The following is a 13,518-nucleotide window of genomic DNA, read 5'->3' as shown; positions in this document are numbered from 1 at the left end:
ACGAAAACCAGTTTCTTCATGCTTTGCAGGACCCGGACATCCCTACTCCCCACTCAGACCCTAAGCCCCACCTGCAGGTAAGCAGGGAACATGTCCTCTAATTTGCTCTTCTTGCGCCCTCGTCGCTGCTGCTTTTTCTTCTCATCCCCATCAGCTAAGCTCTGCTCCACGGAGCCCTCTGCAGGCAGGTCAACAGGCATCACTGAGGGACAGGATGGGAGGGATCAGCCAGCCTCTCAAGAAACCCTGGCCATGATGCTCCCCACTTGAACTGGTGACATTTTTTGCCTACTCTCTCCCCTGACACTGGGTGGGCCCACCATCCTCTTGGTCCTTTCAGTGGTCCAATCCCTAGTGGTCCCATCACTATAAATGTTCTGAGTCCTGTGATCCCCACCTTCTCCCACACCCCACTGGTGCCCTCAACCCGTCTCACCCTCATCAGGCTGCCCATCACCACTCAACACTTCCGCCTGGGCCGCAGGGCCCTTTTTCACACGTGTGTGGGACTTTCGCTGTCGCACCATAAAGCCACCAATGCCTAGGAGGCAGAGCTGAAGATGAGGAGCTGCTGAGAGAACTGCTCCTCACCAACCCCCAGCCCCATCCCAGGACCTCACCAGGCCGATATGGTTTGCGCTTGCGTTTTTTGCTTTCCTCAGTCTCCTCCTTGCCAGGCTCCGCCTCAGGGCTTCCGGGACCCTCCAATTTAATTTCGCACTCCATGTGTTCCACACCACCTGCATATGGGGACAGAGGAGATGCAGGCAGATCAGAGGCAAGAGTCCTTTTAATCTTGTCCCAGAAGCAGACAGAGCTGAGTGCCCTGCCACAACCATTTGGACATGACTGATAGATCAAGAGTGACTGAGAGTTACCATGCTGCCCCCATCCAGATCCCAACTTTTAGGACATGCCCCCAACTTTGCCACTCCCTGATTCCCCAGCCCAACCTTCACCCTTGATAAGCTCATCAGCGTCCAGGTCCCCATCCTTCTTGTCATCAGGGCCAGTGGCATCTGAGGGCTCAGAACCTTCCAGCCCACCCTCGCCTGGAAGGCCTAGCCGTCCCTTCCGCTGGCGCCTCTTGTGTAGAGGTGACATGGTCAGGTTACGCAGCACAGCCATGCCAGTTTCTGTCAGCCATACACCCTCAAAACGAAAGTACTGAGGCTCTGCGCAAGGGGAAAAGCACATAAACCCTGGGTGAGGATCGCAGGGAAGCCAGGACTCTGTGTCCCCAGCTGGGACAAAAGCAGTGACAGAGACAGGCCAGATCAAGTCCAATTTGGTCCAATCTCAGATACCAGAGGCAGTGTCCACATCATGATGGAGAAGGAAATGCCCCTAGCCCCTTCGCTGCAGAAAAAGGGCTCTGCACTCTCTGTTCTCTGGAGATGAGACTGGCAGGAAGGAAAGAGGCCATAGAGCCTTAAGAGTACTGGGAAACTGGAGATCTTTGTTCTAGTCATAACTTTCCCACTAACTTCCTGAGTGACCTTGGGCAAGCCTCAACCTCTCTGGGTCTTCATTTACTCCTCTTCAAACGAAGAGATACTGTGCGGGGGTTGGAGCTTGAATAGATAGATGCTGTCTATAGTCTCCTCTGGCTTAGGCATTCAAAGTTTTGTGACTCACCTGGCTCTTTCACCTTCATAGGTACCAACTCTGGAGGTGCAACAGGTGCTGCAGAGAGAAGGCCAAAACCAAGGCAGCTTGAGACCCTATCCCAAAGCAAAGCAAACTTGCCCTGACTCCCCTTCCACCCTGTCCCCAGCACCTCGCCCTCACCTGCAGGCTTTATCACATAGGGCTGGCAGGAGACACAGTCAAAACCGTCATCTGCAGCCTGCTCCACCTCTTCCTCTGTGAAGAGACTCTCACAGCCAGCATGCATCCACCTGGACAAGGGAGACAGGAGGTAAGTCCAGGCACTAGCAAGACGGAGAACAAGGGAGCCTGAGGGGGGCTCATGGAAGGGCTAAAGGATGCCCTCACCGTTCACAGTGGCGACACTGGATTAGCAGGTCCTCTTCCACGTATGGGGCATGACAGACAGGACAAGTCACCAGGCTAGCACAGGGTCCACAGTGTGTGTAACTATTCTGCCACTCGCAGTGGAAGCCAGGGGAAGCAGCCCCACACTGCATACAGGAGACACACCTGTAGAGGCAGAAAGACAGATCCTCAACACTAAACCTACCCAAGGCCTCAAAGTCATCCTCAATGTCAACAAGAAGACCAGCCTGGACTCCTAAACCCAGCTTCTGTCATTACTCAACATATCAACTCTATCTAATCTCCCAGGCCTCTGAAGGTCCCAAGTCTCCTTACCACTTGCACTTCCAGCCACCTTTGGGCACGGTGAGCAGTGGGGGGTCCAGGCAGTATGTGTGGTAGCTAATGTCACAGTCATCACAGAGCAGCAAGCGTGAGGGGTCAGAGGCCTGGCCGCACACCTCACACACAATACACTCCACGCACCTCCAGCCCTTCAGCAGCATCACTTTGGTGATCTGGTATAGAAGATGGGAATTGCTCAGGGTACTACAGAAGGAAGGATGCGACTGAAAGGAATGGGGCTGGAGGAAACCCAGCGCACAGGTTAGACCTCTATTTTAAACACATAGAGGCTTATGCAGAGCACCCTCACCCAAGCCAGTGGCTCTAAACTTAAGCTCCCAAGGGTCTGATCAGAGAACAGCCTCACCGAGACAGTGCTCATTACCAGAGTGGAATGGCAATCTTTCACTAGCCAACCCCACAAAAAATTTTAGATCATGGATAGAATTAGGTATCCTTCTACGCAACTGTTCTTGAATATTTAAAACTTGCAATTGCTTCAAGTTAATGAATATTAGCAGCTGACAAGTTATGAATTAATATTAACAAAACCCCCCAAACAGTCATTTGCTATATTCTCTTTGTGGACATATGCTTATGATATCACACTTACCTAGAGAACATCATGTTTTCTCCTAGCAAAATAAGTTACTGTCTATATGAATACTTGAATTATGGGTGAATCATGGTCCACCACAAACTATGAAGACATCCATCATTTCCAAAGTATTTTTTCGTAAGACGACTTTGAGAATCACAGGTGACTCAAGAACGACTTCTGTGTCCTGTCCTGTTACTCCTTCAGAAGTAGTATGGCCAACACAGTGGCCGGAGACTAAGACACCACCGAGCCTGTGCCCCAGCCCATACCTCGCAGGCCCTGAACTCACCTTGCTGTTAACACAGTAAGGATGATAGCACTGGGAACACTGGGAACAGGCAAGGAGGTGGCCCTCTGCACCCCGGCCAAAGCTGCCACATACCACACACATATCCTGGGGAAACACGCAGAAATCTGAAGTCTGACTAGGTCACTTCATTCCACTTAGTCCCACCTAATGACTGCTACACTATGTGAGCCCAGCAAAGGCAGGGTATCAAAACCCCACCCCACAGCACAAGGACATCATAAACTACCCCAAGTCTCTGTTTCTCCTCCTATTGACCCCTGAGGAACTGCTCCTTCCTAAAATGCCTTGCTCATCTGACCAGGTACTTGAATTCAGATAGCATAATATAAGTACAAGTAAGGAGGAATGAAAGGACGGTAAGATTGTGGGAGATGGGGAAAAGACTGGTCAGGATGAAGGAGTAACTCATGTCACAAAATTTTATCAGCTTCAAGATTATTCAGGGGAAAATATGTAAGTTTCAATCATGCTGAGACCATTTCTGCCTTTTTCACTAGTCTGTCACCAATTCTTAGTTCAGAAGCAAAACTCAAGAGAAATATTAGATGGATGAACAAATGAGCAATGTAGCTGATTTTTTGCCAATTTTCTCATTCAGTAGGCATCCCCAGAAGTTAGTCCTTGGTTTTCCATGCTGTCCCTCCCACCCAAACACAGACCCCTCCCCCAAAGTTCAGTGTGCCCAGGCTCAATGCAGAGGATGGGACAACACTAGTCAAGAACGGTACCTGCATTAGGACAAATTTGTCCGTGTTGGAGAAGAGAACCACGGTATTTTGCATGGTGTCATCATCTTCTTCTTCTTCCTCCTTGCTGGGAGAGCTATCGATATCAGCAACCTTGTAAGCAAAGAGTTGTAGAAAGTAAGCCAGATAAATTTGCCACAACCAAGCTGTTTTCCTCTTTGGTGTTGGGTAACTGAGGTGTGAAACCCTGGCTGAGATGATGACCCAGAAACAGGGCTAAGAGGTGGAAGAACATCCTAGCTCCTACACTGGCAGAGATTTCAGAGAAGGCTGGGGCCAGTTGGGTAAAGAACGACAGGCAGCTGGACAGGCCCTAAGCTAGCATGCAGCTAGACAAGAGTGTAGGGCTGGCAGGATTTACAGGGTGTTTAATTTCAAAGGGACCATCTGAAGCATATTTTGGGTGATGGTAGGCTTCTCCTTACTACCAGAGTCTCAATGGAAGAAGTAGTTGATTTTAGCCGGGCCCGTCCTCTCCCACGTCCTCCATGTGCTCCTCCACGCGGCCGGCGTCTTCCTGGGAAACTACTGCTTCGCCCCTGAGTGAGGGGAGATTATTACATGAGCAAGTCTAGGACTACAGTGTTGGGCCCACAAGCTAAGAAGGAAGAATAGCGATAAATGGACAAAGAATGATGGTTAATAAAGCCCAGAACAATCAGTCAGTTTAGGGGGAAAAGTCAAGCTCTATCTAGGTACCAGGGAGCTCTGGCTCAAATGAATTCCCCACTCCCCAGAATAAAGAGTGACCTGGAGTCCTGGTGTGGTGCTGTAGGATAAGCACTGGACTAACTACAAGATCAGGAGTTCAAACCCATCAGCCTCTCCTTGGAAACCCTATACAGGGCAGCTATGAGTCAGAACTGACTCAACAGCAATTAACAACAATAACAATGGGGTAAAAAGAAAAAGAAATAGTAATACTAATTTAACTAAGGCTGAGCATTTCAGTTCAGATTCTATTCTAGAGTAATTGCAAACCTGAGCACATTACTCTACCCAATCCCCAGTATCAGTATTCTCCTTCATAAACAGGATGTACTAAAAGATCTAGTCTAGGATCCAAGAAGCCAGGTGGAAAGGGATCATGACCTAGAGCTTTACCTCTGGGTGATGGTATGGAGAACCCCTCACCTGCTTGATGCGGGAACGGGCAGGGGAACTGCGCCGCCTCCCCTTGTCCCCCTCAGCTTTGCCTCCGCTGACAGTTGTCCCAGCTTCACACAATAGCGAGTCATCAGTCTCTGGCAGCGAGTCAGTACAGAGCCGCAAAGAGCCCTCATCTCGGGCTGGGCTAACATCTGTAGATACTCCCAGCTCCATGGACAGGGAGCCACCCCCCTCGGGGTCAGGAGATCCCAGCAAGGGCTCTGAGCCAGGAAAACTAGCACTGGCATCACCCTGACTCAGATTGGAGATCTCATTAACGATGTCGGATTTGATGAGAGCTGGAGGGGTGGGGGCCACGGGTGCACGTGGCTCCTCCTGCATCTCACAGGGGGAGCTCTGCCCTGCCTGCTTGCATTCTGGGCCATAGACCTCCATAGGGGTCACAGGGGCCAGCTCCTCGGTGTCCAGGAGCACGGGGGAACCCTTAAGTTCACAAGCCATTGAACTACCAGGGGTCTGTCCAGCTTCTGGCTGTGAGCCAGGAACATCAGTCCCATCCAGAGGGGCTGTGTCTTCCCCCAGGCCAGAGAAGTCATCTAGCACTGGGGCAGGGCTGGGTGCAGGGCAGGAAAGGTCTCCCATGGGAGAGGGGAGAGGGCTGGTAGGGCTGGGCTCCAAGGCTGGGCACTCAGGTTCCGGGATCTTCTCAATCTCCATCTCGTATGGCTCAGCCTTATCTAAGACCTCCACAGTCTTCTCCATGGGACTCAGTGGGGAGGGGATAGACAGTGGCAGAGCAGGAGGCGAGCACTGGGAAGGAGGGGAGCTTTGGGGAGGCAGGGGATGCTGGAGGAGTGGAGAGCACTGAGGAGGAAGGGACTCCATCAGGATGGGAGAAGCCGGTCCCATTGGGGAGCTTGGAGATGGGGGAAGGATCATTGGCGGTACAGGTTCAGGATCAGTGCAATTTGCTTCCGGTGGCGGGCTGATGGGTGTCTCTAGGATGGGGGCAGCCAATGGTGACTCAGAGTCACTGTCTCCTTTGGCACCAAAGGGGTACTCTAACTCTCCCAAAGGAGACAGGGCTGGTGGGGCCGTTGCTGGGATAATGGGTGAGAGTGGAGGAGGAAGAGGATCTGGAGAGAAAGAGAAAAGATGAGGTTCTTAGATTAGATAGACCATAAAGAGCTGGACTATCCCAGAGAAAGGGGGTACAAACATCCCCTTACCTGATGGTATTAGCTGAGGTGACAAGGATGGCTCCCCAGAAGGGGACATAGGCAGATCCTCAGGTAGAGGGGACAGAGGTGGCTCCCCAGGCTCAGACAGGGCAGACTCTCCAAGCAAAGGAGATGATGGTGGTTTCCCAGGAGGGGGTAACAAGGGCAACTCCTCAGATGCAGGGCATGAGCCTGGAAGGGGCTCCTTAGGCTGGGGGGACAAGTGTGGCTCTTTAGGTACAGTGGACAGGCATGGCTCCTCAGATACAGGGGACAGGTGAGGCTCTTCAGGCTGAGGGGACAGACACAACTCCTCCGGCCGAGGGGAAAGATTCAGCTCCTCAGTCACAGGGGACAGGTGCGGCTCCTCGGGCACGGGGGACAGATGCGGCTCCTTGGGCGCGGGGGACAGGCATGGCTCCTCGGGTGCGGGGGACAGGCGCGGCTCCTTGGGCGCAGGGGACAGGCGCGGCTCCTCAGATGCGGGGAACAGGCGCAGCTCTTCAGGTGTAGGAGACAGGTGCAGCTCCTCAGGCCGCAGGCAGAGACGCGGCTCCTCAAGCAGTGGCAACAGAGGTGACTCTTCCAGTGGCAGGGACGTGAGTAAGTCCTCTGGTGGTGAGGAAGCAGGTGAGTCTTCATGTGGCAGGGACGTGGGTGAGTCCTCAGGTGGCGGGGACAGGCGCGAAGCCTCAGGTGGAGGGGATGTGGGAGATTCCTCAGGTGGTGGGGACAGGGGCGATTCCTCAGGTGGTGGAGACAGGCGTGACACCTCAGGCAGGGGGGACCGGCATGACACCTCAGGTGGGGGGGACATAGGTGAGTCTTCAGGTGGTGGGGACATGGGAGAGTCCTCAGGTGGTGGGGACAGACGTGATGCCTCAGGTGGTGGGGAGAGAGGAGACTCCTCAGGTGGAGGGGAGAGAGGAGATTCTTCAAATGGTGGGAAGAGACGAGATGCCTCAGGTGGTGGAGACATGGGTGATTCTTCAGGTGGAGGAGACATGGGTGACTCCTCAGGAGGTGGAAAGATGCGAGATGCTTCAGGGGGTGGGGAAGTAGGCAATTCCTCAGGTGGGGGGGACAGAGGAGACTCCTCAAATGGTGGGGACAGGGGGGATGCTTCAGGTGGTGGGGACAGGGCTGTCTCAACTGGGGGGGATGGAGGAGACACCTCTGGTGGAGAGAAAGGTGACTCCTCAAGTGGAGAAAGGGGTGATGATGCAGGTAGAGGAGACAGAGGAGACTCTTCAGGCGGTGGAGAGAGGGGTGATTCCTCAGGCGGTGGGGACAGGCGCGATGCCTCAGGCGGTGGGGATGTGGGTAATTCCTCTGGTGGTGGGGACAGGGGTGACTCCTCAGGTGGGGGCAGCAGTGGCATCTCCTCATTTAGGGGGGCCTCCAACTGGGGCTCAAGTTGGGCCCCTGTTCTCCCTGCAGACATAACACATTGTGTTCCTACCTAGCTCAGCTCTACTCCACGAAAGTGCAGGGTCTGGGACAAAGTAAAGCTGTCCCTTGTCAGAGAGTACAAAAGGATTCATTTCAGGGGCCTTCAAACCCTACTCACCTAGTGGTTTAGCTTCACATTGCAGGGGCCCCGGTTCCTTGGATTGCATAGAGGTCGCATGCCCACCCTTTGGCTGCCCTTGGCATGCAATGTACAAAGCGTTGGGCTCAGCAGTGGGGGTATCACCAGGCTCTGGGGATGACAATCTGTAGAGGATACAAAGGAGGAGGCACTGTAGCTCTCAGCAGCGATCAATTCCTAAAGAGCACACTGGAGCAAAGCATGAATGCCAGGAATCGTACACCTACCTCTAACATCAACTGGATTAACATGACCCCTGCGCCAAGCTTAGTACTTCCAACCTGTCTCCCCAACCTCCTCCAGTCCATATCTCTTACCGGCTACAGACAAGGGGATGCTGCTCCGCAACAGGACCAACAGGCTGACCTCCCTGGGCTTTGTGACAGCGGTGACAGAGTGAGTAGTTCTCAAACCATTCTGAGCTCGGACTCAGCTCAGCTGAGCCTGCCCCACAGACCCGGCATACCCGGCACGCCTAAGGAGAAGGAAGAAAGCAAAACAGGCATTGGTCAGTCAGCAGAAGCTAGAGAAGATCACAGGGCTTGTCACAGCAAAGAACTATGGGGTCACTGCAGGAGGCAAAACTAGGGAGAAGGCAGAATCAAGAGAGACTCACCTTACACTTCCAAGAGTGAGCAGGCAGTTCCTCCATGGGTGGTTTTAGGCAGAAGGTATGGTATCCTTTGTCACATGTCTCACACACCAACATCTTAGAGTCATTCCCAGGTTTCCTGCAGGAGCACAGGGCACATTACATTACAGGGTTATCTTTAAGATCCTTTCAACCCTAACCTATGCTTTGCCCAAGGTTCCCCTCCACCACTCCCATTCCTACCTGCAGGCTTGGCACACTTTGCATTCAGGGCACTGCCAGCCAGCACGCTTACGGGCAGTCAGAGCAGTATCCAGGCAGGCCCCGTGATAGTGATGCCCACAGCTGGTACAGAAGAACAGGTCACACAATTCCCCTGGCCCCTCACACACTGCACAACGAGCCTCCTCTGTAGTGGAGAGGGACAGAGAGCACAGTCTCAGCAGTACTGTATGGACAACAGGGATTCCATGGACATAGAATGAATTACTGAGTGTCTGCCTAACATATTCCAGGTGTACTATGCACAAACACAGTGTAAAACAAGACAGGCAAAGCCCCTGCATTCACCAAGTTTACATCTATTTTAATGGGGCAGACTGACCATAAATACAGACTTTGACAAGTGCACTGCAGAGCACAGAAAACCAGGCCTGACCGCCCACCATTGCCCTATGTCCAAAGAGCAGGGTTTCTCACCCAGGTGTGCGGCCCCCTCACTGTGCTCTGGGCATAGCAGCTGCAGTGTCTTCATGGATAAGAAGGAACCGCTGGCAGTCGCGCAGGGGAAGTGGTAAAGCCGTGAACATCCGGGTGAGCGGCAAGGGATGGAGGCACCGAGCCTGGTGCAGTGGGAGCAGCGCTGCCAGGGTGGAGACACAGCCTTAGTGCCAGCCAGCTCTCTCTGCAGCATCAGCTCTGCCTCAGTCTGTCCACTGTCTGCCTCCATCCTACCCTGACTCTCTAAAGGTCACCAGCTCTGCTTACCCGCCACAAACCCAACCCTGCCCCTTGTCTCTGTAATTTCCTCACTCCATTCTCACCTGTGAGATCCCTGAGAAGATGGCCTTGTCCACACCACATAGTTCTGGGCCCTCCTGTCCCCAGACGCCTGCTGACCACGCAGCACACCAATGGTGAGCCCAGCAGGGCCCTTCGCAGGTCGGAAGAAACAAACGCAAAGGGTTAACAAAAAGGTGGTTGCTGCCTCAGAACTGCCCAGTCCTTACCCCTTTTTCTGTCCAAGGCAATTACTCTACTTCCCCTCACTTACCTCCAGGTTCTCCTAGATGAGCAGGTGTCAGGCCTTCAGGGAAACCAATCTGTGACAGGTCTTCACTGGGCAATGCTGCTTCATCGGTCCCTGGGTCCCCCCCTGGCGACACCACTGGACACCGTGGCCAGTCAAATGGCAACTCAAAGCGCCGTAGTTCTCGCTGCCCATGCAAACTGGGCTCCCCACAGTTACAAAGAGCACAACGCCGCACTGGACCCTCACTGTGGACATATGAACATCAGCATCTGTCAATTGGCAGCCCTGACCAACCCATAACTGGGCATGCCCATGCTTTTCAAGTCACTTGTTTCCCTAAATCCACCTTCCTGAAAGCCCCGAATTCTCAAATCAAATCCCCACTTGTGTTTAACATGTTCATTTTCCCCAAACTAGTTACCTGCAGTCCTGGGATGGTTCCCGGAGCCTGGGACCCCCAGAACTGGGGACAGAGACCTCCACCACATGTGTGTTGGAAAGGTCTGGCTCAGTGGCACCTGATTCCTCAGAGGCTGCAGGTCCATCAGCTGAAGGATTAGAGCAGGATGTATCAGACATCATTTCCTATTTCATACCAGTCCTTTCACCAGACTAGCAAGATTATCCAAAACCTTTGGTGGGCCAGTGATGGCATTTGACTTTTGTCCTAAAGAACAAAGTTCTTCAAATGCCTGTCTACTAGGCAGATTTAGCTTATGCCTGTAGAATCCCAGGAAGAACAGAAAGCTGCCAGAAATCCCAAAATTTCCCCTCCTCACCTGCTGGTTCTGAATCTTTATCCTCACCAGACGGCTTCTGGCTGTCCATCCCTCTCTCCGACTGGGCAGGGCCCTCTCGGGGAGACCTGTCAGTGCCAACAGAGATATCTACATGTCTAGTAAGTGTCCCTACTTTTCCCAGAATCCCAGAGGCGGTTACAGTATCCAGATTCTACAGACATCAGAGTAAAGCCACACCAACGAACTCCTGTACTAATGACAAGGAAAGTCATTCTCCCTGACCTTTATCCCAGTGCCCATTTCCTCCCCAGATAAATTCACACCCTTGTCTCCTACTCTGGATTCGCATGGGATCCGTTCCCCTTTCCCACCTCCAGCCTCCTCTGAAGAAGGTCCCTAGGCAGTAATAGCATCTAAGCAGAAGCATATCTTATCTAAATCTAGTACTACCCTTTGCAGCATCTCTGAGTTCCTGGCTTCTGGTGGACCCTGTTCTCTGGTCTTCTTCCTCAAGTTTCAAGTCAGCTACCATCCTAGGGGGCCTGTCAGTACCAAGTCAGGTGTAGTCATGACCCAAGAAGCCTAAGTCCTGCCTAAATCCCTCTCCAGGGTCTTACAGTAGAACACACTATGAGAACCAAAGCCTAGCTATGGGTGAATCACCTCCAACCCTCCTGGTTTCAACCAAGGCATCCTTATCACAACAGAGGAAATTCTCCAATTTTTGACCACTGCACACCTAAATCTACCTCAGACCCACCCCTCACCCCCATCCCCTTCCAGTCTCTGTCCTGACTGAGCTGAGGGTCTCACCTAGCCTGAAGACCTTAGGTCGTTGCCCCTAGCAACGCCAACTGCCCTTCCTCCTCAGATGTCCCTAGTAGTTACCAGAAGTGGGCCCTAAGAGTTACTGAGCATGTGTAGCCAGGCCTGTGGCTAGGCATGCTGGGAGTTGTAGTCTCAGGAAGCACATTGCCACTTGGAGGAGTTCTAAGCCGGTCAGAACACAACAGAGCAGAGTAGCTTCCTTCCTTTTCCGTCAAGCAGGGTTTCCACACATACTATGTGTGAGGTGGGGAGCAGGGGGAAGGGTAACGGTCCCCTCTTCTAAGATATGACTGCTTGTACCACAGTCAGAGAAAGCGTATCAAAGTTATACCTAAGAAAGAGAAACTCACACCTTTAGATATATTTTCATAGACCTAAGTGAACTAATGCGCCAGACTGCAAAGCCATTTGAACTGCAAGGCCGGCGGTTCTAGCTCACCAGCTGCTCCTTGGAAACCCTATACAGGGTTGCTATGGGTTGGAATTGACTCCATGACACTTGACAACAACAAGGGATCTAAGGAGTCCTGGTGTGGCGCTGTGGGTTAATGCGCCAGAATGCAAAGCCATTTAAACTGCAAGGTCAGTGGTTCAAGCTCACCAGCTGCTCCTTGGAAACCCTATACAGGGTTGCTATGGGTCAGAATCGACTTGATGGCACTTGACAAGAACAAGGGAACTAAACATAGTATTAAAAAAAAAAAAAATTATAGCGTAAGGAGACTATCAGGGGTGGAACAGGAAAAGGATCCTTTTAAGAAAAATGAAGTAATGGGTGAGAGTGCCAACAGCTTTTAGAGAAAAGAGTTTAGGTACAGAAAAATAATATCCAGTGTTTCCAGAGAACGTAAGGGGAGGGATCTCTAAAATAGAACCCTAATAAAAGTTTGAGAAATTTGTCTCTCATCTTTTCCATTCCTTTTGTTTAATCAGAGGGACCATATATCTGCCTTAGGATAATCCATCTTCCCAAACTGGAGGAAAATACCCAAGTCAGGCCTTGGTGACTAAGCCAAGTAAGACCACAGAACCCTCAAAAGTGTCCAAGATCTGGTCATTAATTGGCTAAGAACTGCAACAGTACTCCCTGAACTGGCCCTCCACTTCCTAAAGGTAGCAATGCCCTTCCTGAGACATGTCACAGGTAAGGAAATTCTTGTCCTTTATCACCCCCCCCCCAACTGTCCCAGTCTACTAGATAGGGAGAGTGAAGCATCCAGCCCCACTTCATCTTTTCCCAAACCTGCCACACCTGAACGCAAAACAAGGTGGTCATCTGGCTGGCCCATAGAAAAACTGTACCCATAGGAAAGCTGCTGTAGAACTTCAACCTACCCTCCTCCCTACCTCCAAACATCTATGGGATCAGGACACAAGCCAGGTCTCTCTTCCTGTCCAATCATTCAAGACCTGGTCACACCCAAGATGATCAAAGGGGCTTCAAAGTTTCCTAAATGTTTGCATCTTACAGTCTTACCACCATTGTCCCCAAAGATCTCTTACCCTTTTTGCTCTCAAAGGCGAGGCCAAAGGAATCACAAACACAAAGAAATAAAAGCAACAGTGATAATACAGTGGGTGGGAGGAGGACCGCCTCACACAAGGCCAGATGGACAAATTCCTCTGCCCTCCTCCGAGGGCAGCCCTCTCAGGCTAGTAAGTCTGGCCCTACTCGAGGTACAGAAACCACTTTTGTCCAGCCTTGGAGACACAGTACCAACATCCTCCAAAGCCATAGCACCATTGGGCTTATGAAAGTTGAGAGATTGAAAAGCAAGGAGGAAGAGTATCCCTCCCTCCCCCGCCCCCGCATCCCTGTCCTTAAACAGAGGGAGCTGGGTTCTGGAGATCCCAGAGAGCAAGTATAGATCTAGGTAGTACAACTGGGCTGGTACAACTCAGTCCAAAGCCTAAGAGGCCCAAACAGCAAGGAAGAAGGCAAATAGTTGAGTTATTTTAACCTACCCTCCTCCATGCCTCCATCCCAGACCTATAGCTTTCAACTCCCATTCACAGCCAAGGGGGAAATGGAGACTTGGAGAGGTGAAAGGCTGAAGTAGGCCCTTGAGTGAACAGCTCTTCAGTAGGACTCAGGACTTCCTGGTTCCCAGCCTGAGAATCAAACCACACCTCTCTCCACCCCCATTTTAGGTCAGCCTTCCAGGAAGGATCCAAATGGCAACAC

General features: G+C 52.0%; 1 protein-coding gene across 1 annotated transcript in view; it reads right to left on the bottom strand.

The window, feature by feature from the left end:
* Nucleotides 1–10,593, bottom strand: part of KMT2D (lysine (K)-specific methyltransferase 2D) — a 32,535-nt gene extending 21,942 nt beyond the window's left edge. Inside the window, exons 1-22 of the mRNA XM_006870090.1 lie at nt 10,545–10,593; nt 10,187–10,313; nt 9,787–10,010; nt 9,557–9,666; nt 9,213–9,375; nt 8,757–8,922; nt 8,538–8,652; nt 8,239–8,396; nt 7,901–8,046; nt 6,340–7,764; nt 5,135–6,246; nt 4,426–4,539; nt 3,983–4,093; nt 3,234–3,338; nt 2,335–2,516; nt 1,999–2,163; nt 1,792–1,901; nt 1,639–1,686; nt 954–1,175; nt 621–740; nt 437–541; nt 72–202 (exon numbers count right to left, since the gene is read on the bottom strand). Of these exons, the coding sequence (XP_006870152.1) occupies nt 72–202; nt 437–541; nt 621–740; nt 954–1,175; nt 1,639–1,686; nt 1,792–1,901; nt 1,999–2,163; nt 2,335–2,516; nt 3,234–3,338; nt 3,983–4,093; nt 4,426–4,539; nt 5,135–6,246; nt 6,340–7,764; nt 7,901–8,046; nt 8,239–8,396; nt 8,538–8,652; nt 8,757–8,922; nt 9,213–9,375; nt 9,557–9,666; nt 9,787–10,010; nt 10,187–10,313; nt 10,545–10,593 (5,208 nt within the window). The remainder of the gene's footprint in view (nt 1–71; nt 203–436; nt 542–620; nt 741–953; nt 1,176–1,638; nt 1,687–1,791; nt 1,902–1,998; nt 2,164–2,334; nt 2,517–3,233; nt 3,339–3,982; nt 4,094–4,425; nt 4,540–5,134; nt 6,247–6,339; nt 7,765–7,900; nt 8,047–8,238; nt 8,397–8,537; nt 8,653–8,756; nt 8,923–9,212; nt 9,376–9,556; nt 9,667–9,786; nt 10,011–10,186; nt 10,314–10,544) is intronic.
* Between the last annotated feature and the right edge of the window lie 2,925 nt (nt 10,594–13,518).

Source organism: Chrysochloris asiatica, unplaced genomic scaffold, assembly GCF_000296735.1.
Source record: "Chrysochloris asiatica unplaced genomic scaffold, ChrAsi1.0 scaffold00138, whole genome shotgun sequence".
NCBI classification, from domain to species: domain Eukaryota; kingdom Metazoa; phylum Chordata; class Mammalia; order Afrosoricida; family Chrysochloridae; genus Chrysochloris; species Chrysochloris asiatica.
This window is presented reverse-complemented; position numbering and strand designations above follow the sequence as displayed.